Source organism: Amblyomma maculatum, chromosome 1 (assembly GCF_055883805.1).
Source record: "Amblyomma maculatum isolate TAMU_Amacu chromosome 1, ASM5588380v1, whole genome shotgun sequence".
Classification (NCBI taxonomy): Eukaryota; Metazoa; Arthropoda; class Arachnida; order Ixodida; family Ixodidae; genus Amblyomma; species Amblyomma maculatum.
The window spans coordinates 336,621,595-336,639,291 of NC_139344.1; the positions used below are offsets into that span (position 1 = coordinate 336,621,595).

General features: G+C 42.7%; 1 protein-coding gene across 1 annotated transcript in view; it reads right to left on the reverse strand.

Annotated features, from left to right (window-relative positions):
* Positions 1–17,496, reverse strand: part of LOC146207509 (kinesin-like protein KIF11) — a 28,232-nt gene extending 10,736 nt beyond the window's left edge. The window contains exons 1-15 of the mRNA XM_084588101.1: positions 17,286–17,496; positions 17,015–17,171; positions 16,837–16,910; positions 14,512–14,770; positions 13,847–14,062; positions 13,418–13,484; positions 10,711–10,789; positions 10,169–10,361; positions 8,196–8,284; positions 7,164–7,251; positions 3,838–3,951; positions 3,577–3,672; positions 2,811–3,018; positions 2,230–2,402; positions 918–1,043 (exon numbers count right to left, since the gene is read on the reverse strand). Coding sequence (XP_084444227.1) covers positions 918–1,043; positions 2,230–2,402; positions 2,811–3,018; positions 3,577–3,672; positions 3,838–3,951; positions 7,164–7,251; positions 8,196–8,284; positions 10,169–10,361; positions 10,711–10,789; positions 13,418–13,484; positions 13,847–14,062; positions 14,512–14,770; positions 16,837–16,910; positions 17,015–17,171; positions 17,286–17,347 — 2,001 coding nt within the window. The 5' untranslated portion in view covers positions 17,348–17,496. The remainder of the gene's footprint in view (positions 1–917; positions 1,044–2,229; positions 2,403–2,810; positions 3,019–3,576; positions 3,673–3,837; positions 3,952–7,163; positions 7,252–8,195; positions 8,285–10,168; positions 10,362–10,710; positions 10,790–13,417; positions 13,485–13,846; positions 14,063–14,511; positions 14,771–16,836; positions 16,911–17,014; positions 17,172–17,285) is intronic.
* Between the last annotated feature and the right edge of the window lie 201 nt (positions 17,497–17,697).

Consider the following 17,697-nt stretch of genomic DNA (forward strand, 5'->3'; position numbering starts at 1 on the left):
AGAACTTGCAGACGCTCATTTCGTCTGATCCGTGCATATACGAGCGTATCGACGCATCGAGACAATTCAGTGAAAGCTTGGTAGGGTAGTAAAGGAAAATAAAAAGGCTAGTAAGGCTAGATATTGTTAATTTTCGAAAGGAGCAAGAGGAAGTCACTGCTTGCATCGCAGTGTAGCAGTGCACCGCTAAGCTTCGACTTTTTTTTATTACATGCGATGAGTTACAAAAAAATTCATCACTGTTTTATCGTAAGTCACGCTGTTAGAAGCATGCTAGAAGTGGGATATAGCGTAATTGTACTCCCCACGACGGAACGAGGGGGCGGTAACAAAGCAACGCTGAAAACATGCCTCTGTCGCAGAGTTCAGTCGTTCCGTGTGGTGTGCACCTGCGGCAACGACAGGCATTGGTCAGAAATTTTTGGCATTTTGCTTAACTTGAAACTCCGCTTATCTCGAAATTTTTCCCGGATTTTACAACTTCGAGTTAACGAGGGTTTACTGCATAGGACATCTCACCTTACATTAAGGAACAAAGTAGCAAATTGGTGAGAACAGTGTTAGCCGTTAAGCATACAACAAAAGAACAGAATGGCAACCCAACCCAAAATTCAGACTTTTTCAGCACTGCTTTGGACACCTATGTTGCACTGCTGCCTGCCTAGCTTAAGATCTCTCACGTCTAACAATTTTTTTTTATTCCGTCAATTACTGCTCATACAACCAAAAGATGTTTGCAATAGCACAACTTTCATCAAGAAACAATATACATAATAGTTTCAGTGCAATGCATGGAGAATAACCAATAGCACGGTGCCTTTCAGTATTAAACCCTACTGTGGCAAGATGGTAGTGATGCACACTAACCAAGACACAAATGCTACAGTAAACAGAAATGGTGCAGAAAATATACTGACCACAGATGAGACCTTGTCTGTAAGGGCAGACTGTCTCGCTTCCAGGTTTGTCAGAGTCTGCTGTGCTTCCTGCACTTGTCCGGAGACAGATTGACACAGCATCTGAAGCCTTGCCCGGTTCTTCGCCTGCAAGAACAACACCAGCCCTCTGTAAGATTCACAAACAACTTCACTCAGTCTCCTCTGAACCCATGCAAATAGAATATCCAGCGTAGTACATCAAACTTGGCAGGGATGTATGGTACTAGTAACAATTACGATTCTACTGCAGAGCACAGAGAAGCTTTTCTGCATTTGGTGGAGCCCTTATAGCAGTGATGCATCCATCTCTGAATGTCACTGATCATACAGCAACTATACTTACAAAAATGCAAGCTGCTATCACCATCACAGAGTCATGACAATGAATGTGCACGTGTTTGAATGAACCTGTATATGCCAATAAAGTGGGCCAGTACGTGGCATTTTACATCGAAAACCTGCACACGGTTGACGGGAGGTGCCATAGCAGAGGGCTCCAGTTCAAGTTCGTGCAAGTCTTTGCTAAAGTACTCCAGATGGTCTAAATTGAACGCATGAACTGAGCACACTGTGTACCGTGCTGTGTCAATACAGCCGAGTGGCTTTTGTGACCAGTTTCATAAATTTTTTTATATGCAAGTGCAAGAAATTGGCATTAACCCCACCACCAAATACCATACCATACCATACCATATACCATAACATATACCATAACATATGCCGGTACCATCCAAAGGGGATGTACTTTGGATGGTACCGGACGCGATATTCGGAGGTCGTGGGTTCGGTTCCCACCATCGGCACGTTTTTTCTTCTACTTTGTGTTTAATTATCTTTCCCCTAAACAGATTACATTACCAATTTCTGTGCTTATCCAAGTAAGCATTAAAAAAAAAAAAAAAAAAAAAAAAGACAAAGTACCATTCTTAACGCTTTCCTTGGCCTCGCCGACTGTTGGCTTCTTTCCTTCACATATATATATATATATATAAGATCTCGCCATCACACTGTCCACGCCACCCATGAGGCGCCCATTAGTCTGAAATTGCAAACTGTCCACCACAGAGTGTTAAGGGCCTTAGCAATGCCTACTGGCTTCACTACAGCCACTGTGAGGGTGAGAGGTAAGAGGCAAAGCAGTGACTAACCACGGCACACACAAGTAACTTCGGCAGGACGCTTCCAAACAATGAGCAAGATTTAATGTAAGCCCCTCCAGGCGAAACAATATCCAGCAAAGTCAAGGGTCTTATGTACAGGAAAGGTTGTGGCAGCAATGAATGTCTCATACCAAGTCCATAGCCATCTCAGACATCTGCTGCTCACGCAATGCCTCTACTGTGGACTGCAGCAATGACAAGGTGGACACGCTGGCTGCAGCACTTTCATCAGCAAGCTCCTTGGCTTTTGAGGTGTATGCCACAACAGCAGCTTGCTGTTCCTGGATAAGGCTGCACAGAGTGGCTGCAAGGTAAAAATGAAGTACTGGTCAAGATGGGCAGTCCTTATTTACACATTTTTCAACATCAAAAAGAAACAAATGCAGCTTCCCCACCTACGAAAGCAATCAGCAGCACACATACACAAGACTCTGCATCAATGTGCTTTCATAGAACATGGGATGAGTGAAGTCACCACAGGGCCAAGATTACAATGCTTCAGCGCATGTTATGACTGCACACAAATGTTTTCCCAATTTCTTATCGCAAGGACATAGAGCAGGTTCCCCTTGAAATTATGACTGCAAGACACTCTTAATAAAGAAACTCGCAGACAGATCAGGAGGAGCAGGAGTAGGGTAGATATCAAATCTTGCAATACTGAAGTCACAGGCATTACAAAGTGCAGTTACAAAAAGTAACGATCACTTGCCAAATGAGCCTCGAACGCCTGCAAGGGTGTCACGCTGAGTGGCAACCTGTTCAGTGCAGCTTGTCTCAACGTGGCTGAAGCGGACCTTTGCGCTCTCCACGAATGCGAACTGCCGCTCCTTGTTGGCCTGGTCGATGGCGGACGTTCGCTGAAGCTTCTGTTGCAGCAGGTCAATGTCGCTCGTGGTAGTCTTAGCAACTCCAACAAGCTGCAAGGCAGACAGGATGCTACATCAAGCCTGCCATCAACATGCCATTCATTTCCACTCTCAGTAGTTACGAAGAGTTGCTCTTGTGTAGCTTACACACCTACACGTATCCGAAAGGACACTGACAGCAATATAATAAAGCTCATGATGTTTGCAGCAGTAGACTGCCATGATGCACACCTCTGATCAGACTTTAACACTGCTGATGATATTTGGGGCCGTGGCTTGATTCATTAATATTCGGTTTTGGTGTGTGCCGCTTCTGTGTACGGCATGACAAGAAGCCCATAGTGTCCAAACTGGCCCATTTACAGTCTTTTCTGAAGCATAAGTTACATTTCAGTGAAGGTAACATCCTTGTTATTTTTTCAATAGAAAGTGGCAATCCACTGATGCAGGCCAATACAGGATACAGGATAAAAGCACTGAAGAGCAAAACTCAAGAGAAGGCCTTGGAGTTTCAAGGAGAAACACCAAAGGAATTATCAGTAAAGTTATACTTTTGGAAGAAAGCACTGGCTGCTTCAAAGATGGCACTGACAGTACCAGTTCCGTTACCTCCTCAGCCGTTGCAGTGAGTGCAGCTTCAGTCTTGCTGTGGGCGTGCACAAGGGCAGCCTGCTCGTCTCTCTCAACCGCCGTCTTGGACAACGCCTAAAATAAAGTTCATTCACATTGATACAATATACAGGACATCACTTGCAAATGGTTACTGGAATCAGCGCTATGGCTATAAGGGTCATGTGCAAGACAGTGGCAAAGTGCAGATGTTGCCTGCATATACGTCACACAAGCTTTTACGCATGCAAGCTATTTTACCTGCTCAGTTACATCCAAGCTCATCTTGGTGTCCTGGAGCTGAGCAGCAGTTGCTTGGAGCCGCTCAGTCGTCTCTGCAGCTGCCTGCTTTGTTTTTTCGAACAGCTGAATAACCTGAAAAGAAAAGGAGGGGAAAGGGAGACGTGGTCAAGGGTGGTTATGAGAAGGTGACGAGCACTTAACTTATTTCAGCGAATTCCTTCACCGCAACCCTTACTATACCGGAGGACTATATCGGCGATTGCAGGCTGTGCAGGTCCTATCTCAATGTCAAATGTTCTGACACCCCTGGAAGACTTGAAATGCAAGACAAAAGAAATAGGGTGGCACCTGGAGGGCCTTTTGAGGCGAAAGACTTTCTAAGCTCATGGTGAAAATCTCGTGTCTGCGAGATGTGTCTGCCAGATGTCGAAATAGGTTCCGACGTCAGCACAATTTCTCCATTTGGCTAGTAAGGCCTCACGTCTAGTCTCATGTCAAGGAGAGGAGTCTTAAAGAGGCCGATGTCACAGAAAATGAAACTAAAGGAAAAAAAAGAAATTATAACAAGTGCATAAACACACAATATACGGGTAGAACAAGATAAGGACAAAAAGCTTTTGCCGTTAAGCTCTTAAGCGAAGCTAAGTGCAATCCTGTAATTAGTTTTTTTCTTTTTTTTTTGTGAAATGGTGGAATTTCAGTCAAGTTAATGGTTTTGGCGTAGCTGTCTCACCTTTAATTCGTTTTCAGAATTTTGAATACTTGCACAAATATATCTGTTATTCCATTGTTCTGAAGGCAGTGCATAATCAACTGCATCGTAATTTTTATTTGAGACATTATTGCATTTATTTTACCAGTAACAGTAGCTTTCCCGAAAGTGCTGTTCACAGCAGCGTTGAGAGAGCCCCAATTCCAATGGCATCTACGCAGTGTTTTGGGTGTATGTGTATACATGCAAGAGCCAGTCTCCAAATGTGCACATGTACACGTAATTTAATTTTTCTTGTATAGACAACCATCAGCCCGTGACGTCAGTGGAGATGCGGTGGCGCTGACGACAGCATTGATTTCGCTGTGTAGGCAAAAGACAGGGCCGTCTGCGTTGAATGCGCAGCTCTTGCTGTGTTTTCGGGCACAATTCCCGATACTATTCCTGCAAGCTATGGTGCAGTTGTTTGTGCCACGAGGCACAAGAAAAGATAATGACACCTGTTTTTCACACTTTTCTTGCGGCCAGATAAATATGAGAGCGAAGGGGAGCAGTGTTGAGCACAACAAAGTAGACCGTTCGGCAACTGATTTTCGGCCGCACGACGAATAGCGCAATAACAAACGCCTGCAGCTAGTGCAAGTTTTGTCATTAGAAGCTGCGCTGTGAGTTCTATTCACCTGCAGTACTGCCCATAGATACGTTCGTAAGAACAGCTAGGACACAAAAGCTGCTGCGAAGGTAACTGCTGTTACCTTGAGCAGTCACTCCAGCACGATATTGCTAAAACAGGCCTGGACACAAGTAGCAACCAAATGTTGGAATAGAGTAGAACACCTTTATATTAAAGTCACTAGGACCGGCAATAATAATTACTATACCAGGGTCTTCACTATATCAGTGGTTGGTCATAACATGGTCCTGAAGTTGTCGTTTGGTGACTAAATGGCTACTTACTGAACAAGTTTTGTTGCTTAATGAAAAAATAACACTCAAATACCTTCCATCTCTCTCTCTTGCCGTCTCTTCGTCCCATTTTTTCAGTTATAAGATGTTTTGTTTACATCTTGTGGAAGTACCTTTTCAGCATGAATGCAATGCAGCTACGAATACAACAGAGTTTGATTTCATGTGAAAACCAAAGCCTTGCATGAACACTGCATCATCTTCTGCCATTTCTGTCAGTAGGAAGGAAATAGATGAGAAATGCGCACGGCAGTCAAGTGCTGCAAAAATCGCACATGCCGCGCCTCCAGTCCTTGCCACTGCTGCCTCGTGCTGTGAATGTTCAGTCGTTTATTCCCTTCCCTATTTCTTGCTGTAATTTTACTCTCCTTTACTTTCTCACATCAACTTGTGCCCCAGTGACTACCACAGTATTTTCAAATATTGTTGCGTACTGTTGTAGTAAGTGACTTCAAAAATATGTCAGATGAAGGAATTCTAACTGTTCACAGTCTTAATTCGCTACATACAGAAGCAACATTATGAAGACAAGATCGTTAGTTTGGGATAACTTCTAGCATGTGTGCCTTGACGCCATTTACTGGATAAGTGGCGCCATCTGGGAATGTGCGAATATGTGCACAGGCACAGCGGAGCCACCGGAAGCTCCCCTCATCTGCAAAGACTTTATAATTATAGTAGACGCTAAAAAAATCACGCGGTTGCCAATGCCCATGTACGAACTACTCAGGGTCACAATTGTTAATAATCCACATCAGGCTCCTACCACAAATGTAGCTTGCAATGTTTACATCTTGGTGTGACACATCAATGTAAACAGCACGAATAATGTGTCTTTAGTTATTGCATGTCATTACTCGCTGTCCTGAGCGATAACACAAAGCACATGCACAATTAAAATTACATTTCCTCAGAACCTGCACTCTGTTTATGCTAACATAACATGGGTCAACATGCGCACATTCCTCAAGTGGAATAATCTAGGCATAGGATGGATTAGGCCGCCAATTTTTGAATACAATGACACTTTAAAATAACGATTTCAGGCAGTTATTCATTATATCGAGATTCGACTGCATACTGTACTAGATTACGGTGATCGATAGATTTGGTATGAACTGCAATTCAGCAATTTGAGTTTAGGCAATTCGCACATATTTGATATCACCTTGAGACATTCACTTACAACCATGAAAAATAACTTTATTTTCATGACTGAAGTAGCCTAAACTGACCTTCAACCTTTTGTTTCTCGGCACCCACAGTTTTGCCCAGAAAGTATGGGCAGATTACTGAACAGAAGTAAAGCACAAAGATAAAATGGTATCAAATATCAATGCAATGTCACTGCAGGCCCGAAAGCCGTATCTTTGCATGCAATTTTACATCTTCTGTTCCTTTGCATGGCCCCTTACCGGATCATGTGGACGCTAGGATAACATTGCTTGGCGGTTTGTACAAAGACCTAACTGCTTGGCTCTTGATTCAAAAACCAAGACAGGTGAGGGAAGAATTCTATTTCAAATCATTCAGCAGTTGCAGGAAAATATCGCAAAGTGGCTCATGTACACTGATGTCTTGCGCATGATTATAAAGCAAACAAGCAAACTAAAAAGTTGTCTAGTATAGTATAGTACACGATAAAGAAAGTAAAAAGGATGCTCACCGTTGACAGCTTTTCTTCCAGGGACTCGATCTGGGCTTCTTTCTCCAGAATTTCCTGTGACTGGCTGCTCAGTCTGAACTGCATGTTCCTAGTAAAAAGTGTGATATCAATTCAACTCGAACTCCAACACATGCACTGAAAATAATAATAATAATAACTGGTTCACAGGAAGGAAAAGGCGCAGTATCTTTCACACTTGTTTCTGTGGACACCTGATCCGTACCATAAGGGAAGGTAGGAGTGAAAGTGGAAAGAGAAAGAGGAGCTGTAGTGGAAGTCTACGGAGGAATTTCGACCACCTGGGGATCTTTAACGTGCGATGACATCGCACAGCACACAGACGCCTCTTCGTTTCGTCTCCACCACACTGAAAACTCCCAAAGCCGAAAATGGTTACAACTGACCCCTGCTTGAAAACTTAAAATAATGAGGCTTGATGTCTTTTAATGGGGGTGCACGAATAATAAAATTTTCTATTACAAATATGCGAAAAAGTGCCTTCAAATATCGAATATGTGATCAATGAAAAAATAAAAACAGCAAACACTGTTCATCTTATCTCAAAATTCATGTGGCACTGGCAAATACGGATCAAATAAAAAGCATTAAATTCATACTAAAAAATTAAATATATTTGCACAGTCCTAACTTTAAGGTTTTAGTCAGGTGAGGCACACTGCCAGTAACATCACACTGGTTAAAATAGTAAGAGCTTTGTTTCTTCTGAAAACAAAAAACTAATAAAGAAAGCAGTGGAATGCAGTCAAGATTGATGCACCAGAGCAAGATCATACAGGAAAACCAGCAACAAAATTACTAACATTACAGTGCATAATGCCACTAACAGTGGCATCTTTCTGAGCAGATTTGCAACTGGAGATGAAGAAGTTGGGATAATTTTATACAATGAAACAATGAAAACATTCATCTCCACAGCATTTTCATCATGCATTCCGATTGCCTGTTTCTTTGAGAAAAGTAAAAAAAATGCATTCCAAGGAATTGTTTGCTGTACTGAAGTCTATGATGTACCTGTAGTTCTCCTGGTCCACAAAGATCCCATTCTTGTCCCTGGTTGCAGTAAGGTCCCTCCGCAGCCTCTCTATCTCCTCTGTGTACTCCTAACAAAATGAAACCAAATACACAAAATTGCGCAAACATTTCCGAGATCAAAAGAATGAAAGCTCAGGGAAGAGCTTCGAATATATTGAGCAATTAGTCTACACATAGTCAACTCATATTTCCCTCTTCATGTTCACGTTATGTTCAGGTTATATGAAGCCAAAATAACCGGAGGCATTTTTTAATATGCTCAATGTTGACAGGATCAAAGCCCCAGAATCCAGAACCGAGAAGAGCACAGGTGAACAAGAAGGTGAACTGTGCTTCCAATTTCACAGGTGCCTTGTTCGGTAGGCAATATGTTCAATGAGAATTTACACAGCTCAATCCAAACAATGCTCTCCCAATCCAATCTTTACACATTCAAAGACACTTCATGCTTTATTTTTACAGACATGGCAGTTGTTGGTAGGACAGAATGACTTCCATGCAACCACTGACAAGCATAATTGAGCAAAGAAATTCAAGCTACAAATACTATATTGAATCCAACACAACACATTTCATAAATATTCCGAAGTTGAAGTGTATATTTAAAACAAAGGTACAATTATGATTAGTCATCAAGGAAACAATTTTAAAATCATCTGGCATCACAATGACAACTACTAGACACCTTAGCTTAGCAATGAAAGGTTTGTCAACTGGCCCTAGATAGGCACGGTTTATAGTTGCTCTGGACCTCCACAAAGATTTTAAAAAGTTGTCTGCTGTAGGTGACAGATTGCTTGGCGATTCCTAATCTAGAATTTGTTTCTTTAGCTCAGACTAACTATGCTTTCATGATGTCACAGCATCAGAGCATGATGTCACAGCACCCTACCGTAAAATTTAGAGCAAGCGCCCCCTTCTCAAGAGACGAAATTACAGGAAAGGTGGAGGGGGGTGCTTTCCTGGAATAGCAGCGAAATTCAAAATGGAGACTACAAATTTTTTCCTACCAGAACAAAAAATTGATCGCAGTGCATCCCGATTTAAAGTTTCATTTTTCTCTGATCGGGGTGAACGGGCTCAGAAGTTTGCACAGAGAGATCTGCGAGCTGCCGCTGAGTGTTCTCGCTACGCCACCGAAGTATTCTAGGCACTATAGCCTATGCAAACTCTGCACCCGCCGAGAACGTTTCCTCTAAGTGTGCTATTTAAATATGCTCCCAGTTGTCATTTGTTTCAGCGCCAGCTCCTTTGGTAGCATGCATTGGATGTCTCTCTCGCGGTGATATCTGACGCCAGCCGTCAACCTCTGGGCATGTGCCCATCCAGGAGAGTCAGTGCTGCACTGCTGACATTTTTGTTTGATATTTTTGGGAGCTCAGATTGGACTGGATCCTTGGACAGGATAGCGCTAGCAGTGTTTCCTGTGTGAGGTGCGTGCTAAGGGTAGGGAGAGGGGAAGTACGAAGTGTTAGAACGGTCGGGGGGCGCTTCCTCGCAACGGTGTGGAAATGCGAAATTAGCAGTGAAGTTACAGGGGGCGCTTGCTCAGAATTTTAGTGTATGTCACAGCATCAGAGCAGCAGAAGATTTCATGAAAGAAAGGCGGCCACCACAAGTGAGAGGCAGGCAAGCCATGCACATGTTACACTGCTATAAAAGCACACCAATGAAATTAGCTGGGAATAAAAATGTCCTTTGTAACCCCTTTTGTGGGATTTGAACAGCAAATCCTTCATTCACTTATGCCCCGCCGTGTTGGTGCAGTGGTTACAGTTTTATGTTCGCACAGGTAGTTCAGCAAACCTGACAATGCAAAGTGCACGCCATTCTGAATACAGGCCATGAAGCCCAAGCGGCATGCAGAGGTAAATTAACTTACAGACAAATGAAAGAGAATGGATGAATTAAATAAAAAGAATAAAAAAAAAAAGCAGCCAGTCAGTCCTTGCCTTAATGAGAGCCTTCTTGGTCATCTTCTGGTTCACCTCTGGCCGGTTGGTTATGTTCTTGGCCCGGTGGGCATAGTCCAAGGTGCTTAGGGTCTCCTCTAGATTGGACATGTCTGGCGAGATCGTCGCAATGATGGAGGTCTTGGTGCGGCCACCCAAGGAGTCCTGCAGCAGCCGCGTCAGCTTGCTTTCCCTGCACAAACCAAGCAACGAGTGAAAAAGCACAATGGGCAGCAGCTAGTTTTTATTGGAACCAGTGAACTTCCAAACTAGAACCCGAGGCATGGTGCCATATGCACAGGTTACTAACACTGTTGGAGCATGGCTTTGCTGCTCTTATGTACCAACAAGTGTGTCTTCAGAGTTCACAACTAAAGGGTGAATTCCCCCAGTAAAATTTCAAATTCTTGGTTTCAGTCAGTGGACTAAATTAGGCATATTAACAGGTACAGTTACATCAAATTTTGCTAAACCTTTTACAGAATGCTTTTACAAGTTTTTTTTTTTGTATGCAAATGACCATTACAAGAACCAGCACTTACCTGTAAGGCACATGCGGTGCCTTATCCACCAAAGCAGTTATGACACGGCCCAAAGTAAGGAGAGACTGGTTGATGTTGCCTGCAGAGTGCGGAGGAAAGAAATTATGATCAGTCAGCTGCTGGGGAAAAAAAAAAAAAAGAAAACAATTGGCATGCTTGCCTTGTTGTTCTACAGGACATGTCTATTAGAATTCTCATTTGTTTACGTTTCGCTTATGGGGTTTTACGTCCCAAAGCGACCCATATTACGAGACGCCGTAGTGGAGGGCTCCAGAAATTTTGACCATGTGGAGTTCTTTAACGTGCACCGGTATCACGCAGCACACTGGCGCTTTCGCTTTCATCGAAAAGAGGCCAAGATTTGATCCTGCATCCTTGGGGGCACAGCAGTCGAGCGTCCCCTAACCACTTCACCACGGCAGGTTACATTAGAATTCTGCAGGTAGAGGTTAGATTGTTTTCAGGGTGTGCTTCAGAGCATAGTTTCCCCTTTTTATTTTCAGATGAATCGCCAGTTTTGTTTTGGCTGTCACATATATATACAAGGTTTTCCTGTGGTACTAATATATAAAGTACATTTTGGACATTTCGTCAGCACAAGCTGTTGATTCACAACTCTGCTTGTAGGAGAAAATGATAGCATTTAAACTAAAAGTGAAAGTTAGATGATATAACCGTTACACAAGAATGCAAATTGAAGTTCATTTTTAAACACACTGGATTCTCATGTTATTACTTAGTTGTGTCTGGCAGAGCTAGAAGTTTGGAGCTTGTTACCTGTGTACAGACAGCACCGAGACTTACCTTTCGGTTAAAGCCGAATTTAAAAACCAGAATTTTAGCACAAAGTTACTGAAGTCCCCGTTTAAACTAAAAATTCCAGCCTCTATCTATGGAGCATCGCACTTAATGTTGAAAGCATAGAAAAAAAAAAGGCAGTGCAAAAGAGAAAAGCTGCACACAAAGAGAGGCCAGGTACAGGTAGCTACAATATGAAAAGAAATTAATTATGAGCATTCAAACCAACGGTGTAATTCATTTTCTAGTCCTCTTAAAACACAATCAATGCTATACATTGTAGATTAGCATATATATTAGCACTGTTTTTCCCACGGTTTTCACTAGGTGCAGTTGTACACGGTCATCATTGGATGTCTCTTCTTTAACGAGGTACCTACACATCTCTTGTGCCTAGTTTTGGCTTTACTGCACTGCACTGCAGGGCTTTAGAAAAAGAGTTTTTTTATTTCAAAAACTGATATGGCATTACCTCTTTCCAGACTTTGAACTTCCCTTTGAGACTAACTACACAACTAAATAAACTTTCCATGGGCATTTACATCGATTTCACTAAGGCCATTGACCTCATAAATCATTAGGTTGTTCTTTTTAAGTTACACTGTTATGGTGTCCGGGGCTTAGCGCTAACTTTATTATAACCTTATCTCACAGAACACAATACGTAGGTATAAATACAGCAATCTCATCTACCCTCCATATAACATCGGGAGTGCCCCAAAGAAGCAGTCTTGGGCCTTTATTGTTTTCAGTTTATATATATGATATCGTCCACAGCGCGAGTGATGTTCAGGTTGTGTCATTTGCGGATGACAGAACCTTCTTTGTCACAGGGACTTCTAAAACCAACGGTGAACGCAAAACAAGTGATGCACTTAATCAGCTGCACTCATGGGCAGATGCAAATCTGTGCATAAATCTGACAAAAACACAAATTCAGTTATACCTCCTGAAGGGAAAGAAAATATCTGCACCTCTAAAAATATTAAATGGCCAACAAATAGAGGGTGTTAGTTCTGTAATAACTTGGAATGCACACATAAAACATTTGTTCGAAGGTTTCCTCACTCTAGGTATACTTGTGTGCTTTAGACATATTTTTGCAGTAAGGGTAAAGATGTTGCTCTACAACGCGTTGGTACAAACTCATGTTCAATACTAAAGCTTGGTTTGGGGCGCAACAGGAGTAACAAACCTTCATAGACTGCATTTGCTGCAGAAAAGAGCTGTACTGTCTATACCGAATGTGCCCTATCTTTTCCCCACAAGAGATATATTTATAAAGTATAATATCCTTCCAATCATTGAATTATACTTTTACAGGCTTCTATTATGCTATAAATACCATTCACAACGTGATTATTCCTTCACTGTACTTGGACAACTCAGAGAAAGCATCGACTGCCGTAGCACTTGGATCACCCCAATACCAGGAACTTACTCTATGAAACAGTCCTTAAGTTAGAACCTTCCCGTCTTGCTAAACAAATTAAGCCATGACAATTTTGACATTACCAGCAATTCAAAACCCAAAATCCGTGACTACTTGCAGTGACAATTTCTGTATCTAAAAGAAGCAGACATGAAATTCCTTGTTATGCAACACCTATACTGTGTATATTCTAGTTGCTTTCACTACACGAGTTTTCTTCTTGTGTGGTTTCTTGCATGTGTGTTCGCGCTTAGCAAAGCGTGGCTCTGTATGGCCTACCCATGACAGCGTGAAGTGTGACCCTCGTCTTCCTTCTGTACTGCCGCTATCTCAAGGAGTCGGGACCTTTAGTCAAGCTGTTACCACAGCTTTTAGTCCCGACTCCTACATTGTAAGAAAGGAATAAACTAACTTTGAACTGCGATAATTAAAAGTGAATTAGTAGGTTTTAGAGAATAGAAAGAGCAAAACACTTGCCTGCTTCACGGGCTCTCCGTTCAACAGCGCCGGAGCGCCCAATGTTCTCACTGCCCGCAAGGTCAACCTTTGAAGAGAAAATGCTATCAGAACAGGCCAGGAACACAAAACACATGGCTAACACAATATTCCGTGGGGGCACGTAGCAGAAAAACTAAACACAGCTTAGTAGGCCGAAGCAGGCAAGTTATTTACGTTGAGCTAGAGCATGCCTGTAAGCACCAAGGAGGTTTAATCTATGGCTGAAGAGTGTAAACCATTGGCTAGAAAAGAAGGTTAGCCTGAGGTTAGCCTGGGTCAGTGGCCATTGAAAATACAATGTGTTTACAGATTGGAACAGAGTTACTACGCCGACTTTGTATTACATCTCTGGTGTCAGAACACTGTCTACCATAGCACTCAACTCGAGCAACTTTGCCTGCCACTCACCAGGTTGAGCTTTCCTGTTTTGACCAGCTCCTCGCCATCATCTGTGCTTTCACGGATGTGGACTGTGACTGCAAAGACTGTGTGACTGCGTGACGAGGTTGCATTGAGCAGTGTAGCCGCAGTCTGGCGCTTAGCTGCACCCTTCTCAAGAATGAAGAAGACTTCCTCACGGTTGTGCACTGTGATCTCTTCAAGGCCTTGGATTATCACAGACCCCTGGAAATGAAAATAAAAAATAAAGATTGCACAGCATGCCAGATACACTGCTATTCACAGATACATGGTTGCTTTCCTATGCATCTGTTCTCCATGCAAATTCTGCAGCCTTGGCTAAACAGTCATTCATTTCAAATTGGTAAGAATTTAGACATTTTGGCACAGATGTCAAAAGGCTGAAGCTAAATGAAGAAAATACTCAATTTCTCAGATTAAACGTGTCTTGTGCCTGGACAAACATCAACTTACTTGAAATGTTTACGAAAAAGATTTTACTGAAGAACAACTGAATAAACTTGTTCTCAAGAAAAACTTTTTGCCGCCTTCTACAACTTGGAGCAGAAGCTTGTACAAATTTTATTACCTACTAGCAAATTATTTGCCTGCACTTTACCCCACCTTTCCAATTACTGTGATCAAATGGAAGATACGTAAACAATGCCACATGCCTTTCTAGTGGAGTCCTCGTAAATCTTAAGTCTCGACGTGTCCTCGTGTGCACTAAGCAGATCAAAAAGTTCCTCGTTGTACAACTCGAGGAAGGAGACCTTAATAGTGAACTCGAGGTCTTGTGAATGGAGCTCTTGGAAGAGCTGATGCAGCGTGCGGGGTATAATCCCGGCCAGCGGGTCATCAGCCCAGCCCAGATTCACATTTGACCGTTCACCTTCCATGGTGAAGGTCTTGCCGGTCCCCGTTTGGCCATACCTATAATTGCAAGAAAGGGAGCACATGCATAATGAAAATAAACAACCCAACATGGAGCTGTAGGAAAGTGCAGGAGTGTGGGAAAGAATACATGAACAGAAAATGAAGAACGAAACTTTGTCTTTGTTCATGTTATACCAAATAGACATATTTTTCACTGAAGTTCTTACAATGAGCAAGGCAAAAAAATTCCAGGGGGAACTTAAACGTCTTTACATGGGCAATGTGAAAGCATTTCTATCCTGTCTGGTTGCGTGCCTGTGTCCACATTTTTAATGAGTTGTTTTAGACACGAAGTTTTGCCAATGCCTGGTGTGCTCAGACATGCAATGGCACCTTCTACATTGAGCTGTTGTGGTGTCAGGCACTAACACAGCAGCTCTCAAACCATTATACGATAAGAATATGAAACATTTACTTAAACATTGTTTTAGGATCTGCGATAAATTAAAATTCCTATCAGCTAAATAAATGGAAGAGAAATCAAGGCAACAACGCAGTTATACTGCACAGGCAAACCTTGTAGTAAAAAATAGTAAAGTAGTTCAATATAGCCGAAATTTGTAATAGAAAACTTCGTAGCAAAAGTAGAGAGACTTCGTCATCGAAGGGATGAAAATTTTGGTGATCCTTGCTAACGAAATAGGAAGACCTTTTTCTTAAGTTTTATCGACACTGTCCAAGGCGCTTGTGGAGATTCCAGACATTGCAAAATATCAAGAGCCAGAAAGCTTGGCTTCCCCACACAACACTGCTAAAATGCCATGACATCGAACAGCTGGCCAAGCTGCAGCTAGAAAGGCGTTCCCGCATCACAGCTAAGTGGCGTGAAAAACGGTATGTCAGAGCAAAAGCTATCGCCGTCTTAACCCCCTCGTGACAGCAGGCATGAATGCATGATAGATACAGTGCTACAACCGTCCCCGCCGCTGCTTCCGCAGTGTTGTACAGGGATTTAAAAGGCATGTATTGTGCTGGTCCACCAACATAACCATTCATGCCCCTCTATCTTCTGTGCCGTTGTTGGCAGATACGAACAATATAAATCTTGAACACCCACCACAATACTAACAGTCACTTATGCACTGCAGAGAAGCTTACTGCCTGCGATCCGCACAAGCAAGCACCACTTAGAGTTCGCTATATTTGTTTCATGGCAAGCGACATTCGATATATGAAGTGGAATTTAAATGTGTTATTTAAAAATATTTCAAAAGTTCAATATAGCCAATAGTTTTAATATCTGTATTCATTATATCGATGTTTGACTTACTAGTGCATATATTAAAGGTATAAATTTTTCAGATACTAGTAACCATGAAATTATTACAGCTGCCATTCATTTGAACAAAGCACGACAGTATAACTTCAGTTATAGCGATAAAAAGGTGTCAAATTGCTTGCGAATCAGTTTTAACCAAAAAGGTCATTTTTTTTACATAGCTGGGTAGATGTTGATTTCAAGTTCTCCTCCAAGTTAATTTTTAACTAAATTCACCCATCTCGCATGTGGAATGCGCCAGCTTCGATCCATTGCCGCCAGGTATCCACCGAAGACAATGGGGATATTCGATTTTCCAGTCCCGGATTATACTTGCGCACAGCTCCAGGCTTCGGCTCTGACAAACTGTAATGGTCACATGGCCCAGTTGCCAGGGGCTGCCTGAGGACTCACCTTTTGTTATCGTATCTACCTGCCGCCGTCTGCTAGCATACAATGCAAACCATCGGTCACCACGCAGTTCTTTCGCAATAATGCCGCGCGTACAGCTACCAGCACGCTTAACATATAAACGCTCGAGACCGCCGCCTCAACGAAGGCAGATATGCAAAATTGCAAAATGAGACCAGTTACTGAGCTCATGTCAAGAAACGCACGATATCGTCCGCGGGAACACAGCCAGGAGCTGGACTGGTGGTCGGTGCTTCTGGGCTGCCCGAGAAACATCGAACACGGGACTCGACTCAACAAATGTGCTTTTTGGGATAAAAACATTAGAAATAATGCACAGTGCAATTATGACACGGCGGCAAACGTATGGTACCGCAGCTCGTACTACACTCACGCGAACACAGTGCAGTTGTAGCCCATCATGACCTCGGCTATGGTGGGCCCCATGACCGCCCGGTACACGTCGATCTAAAGGGAAAAAAAAAGTTTCGAAAAGAAGTCAGTGTATCAATTAAAAGGCGCCACATGATGTGGGCTGAACAAAAGCATGCATGGTTCGATGACATGCTCACCTGCTTTGCTTCGGGTCCAAACACCTTGTCAAAAGTGAATGACTTGCGGAGGCAGCGCTCCGGCACGACGCGGTCATTTACAAGGATCTCTTTCTTTTCCGGGACCACCTCAACCGCTCTTATGTAGCCGGCCTTCTTCTCCATTGTGTTCGGGGGCCTAAGCATAGAGGTTATCATGAACTTATCAAAACAGCTTACTTCTGCGCTATACGCTCGCAAGGCAGCGAAACACATATCGTGTAACGGACGACGGAAACGAATGTAGACTTACCGACACCGTACAAAAACTTGAATGTGCTGGTTCCCCAGTTTCTTCGTAGCCATGGCGCTCATTATACGAGGCGGAATCAAGAGAACGCAAACATGCACCGCAGCTGATACTTTCGTCTTAGAACTAACGTTCAAAATCTAACTGCCACCGCGTCACAAACTTCGACTTCGTTGTTTTCAGTTTGAACCGCCTTCCGCAGTTTTTATCTACCAGCCTTTCATCAAGCTCGCAATCTCATTGGTCATGAGCGCCTAGTAGATGATGATGATGGTACTGCTGTAGCTGCTAGGCTGTTTTTTTTTTTTTTTGTCACTGACTTTCATGTTTTATTTTTCTTGAATTGAAAAACTGCAACATAAAAAGTCAGAAGTAAAAAGCGCGTAATATGTTATTGTATGGTTATTGTTTATTG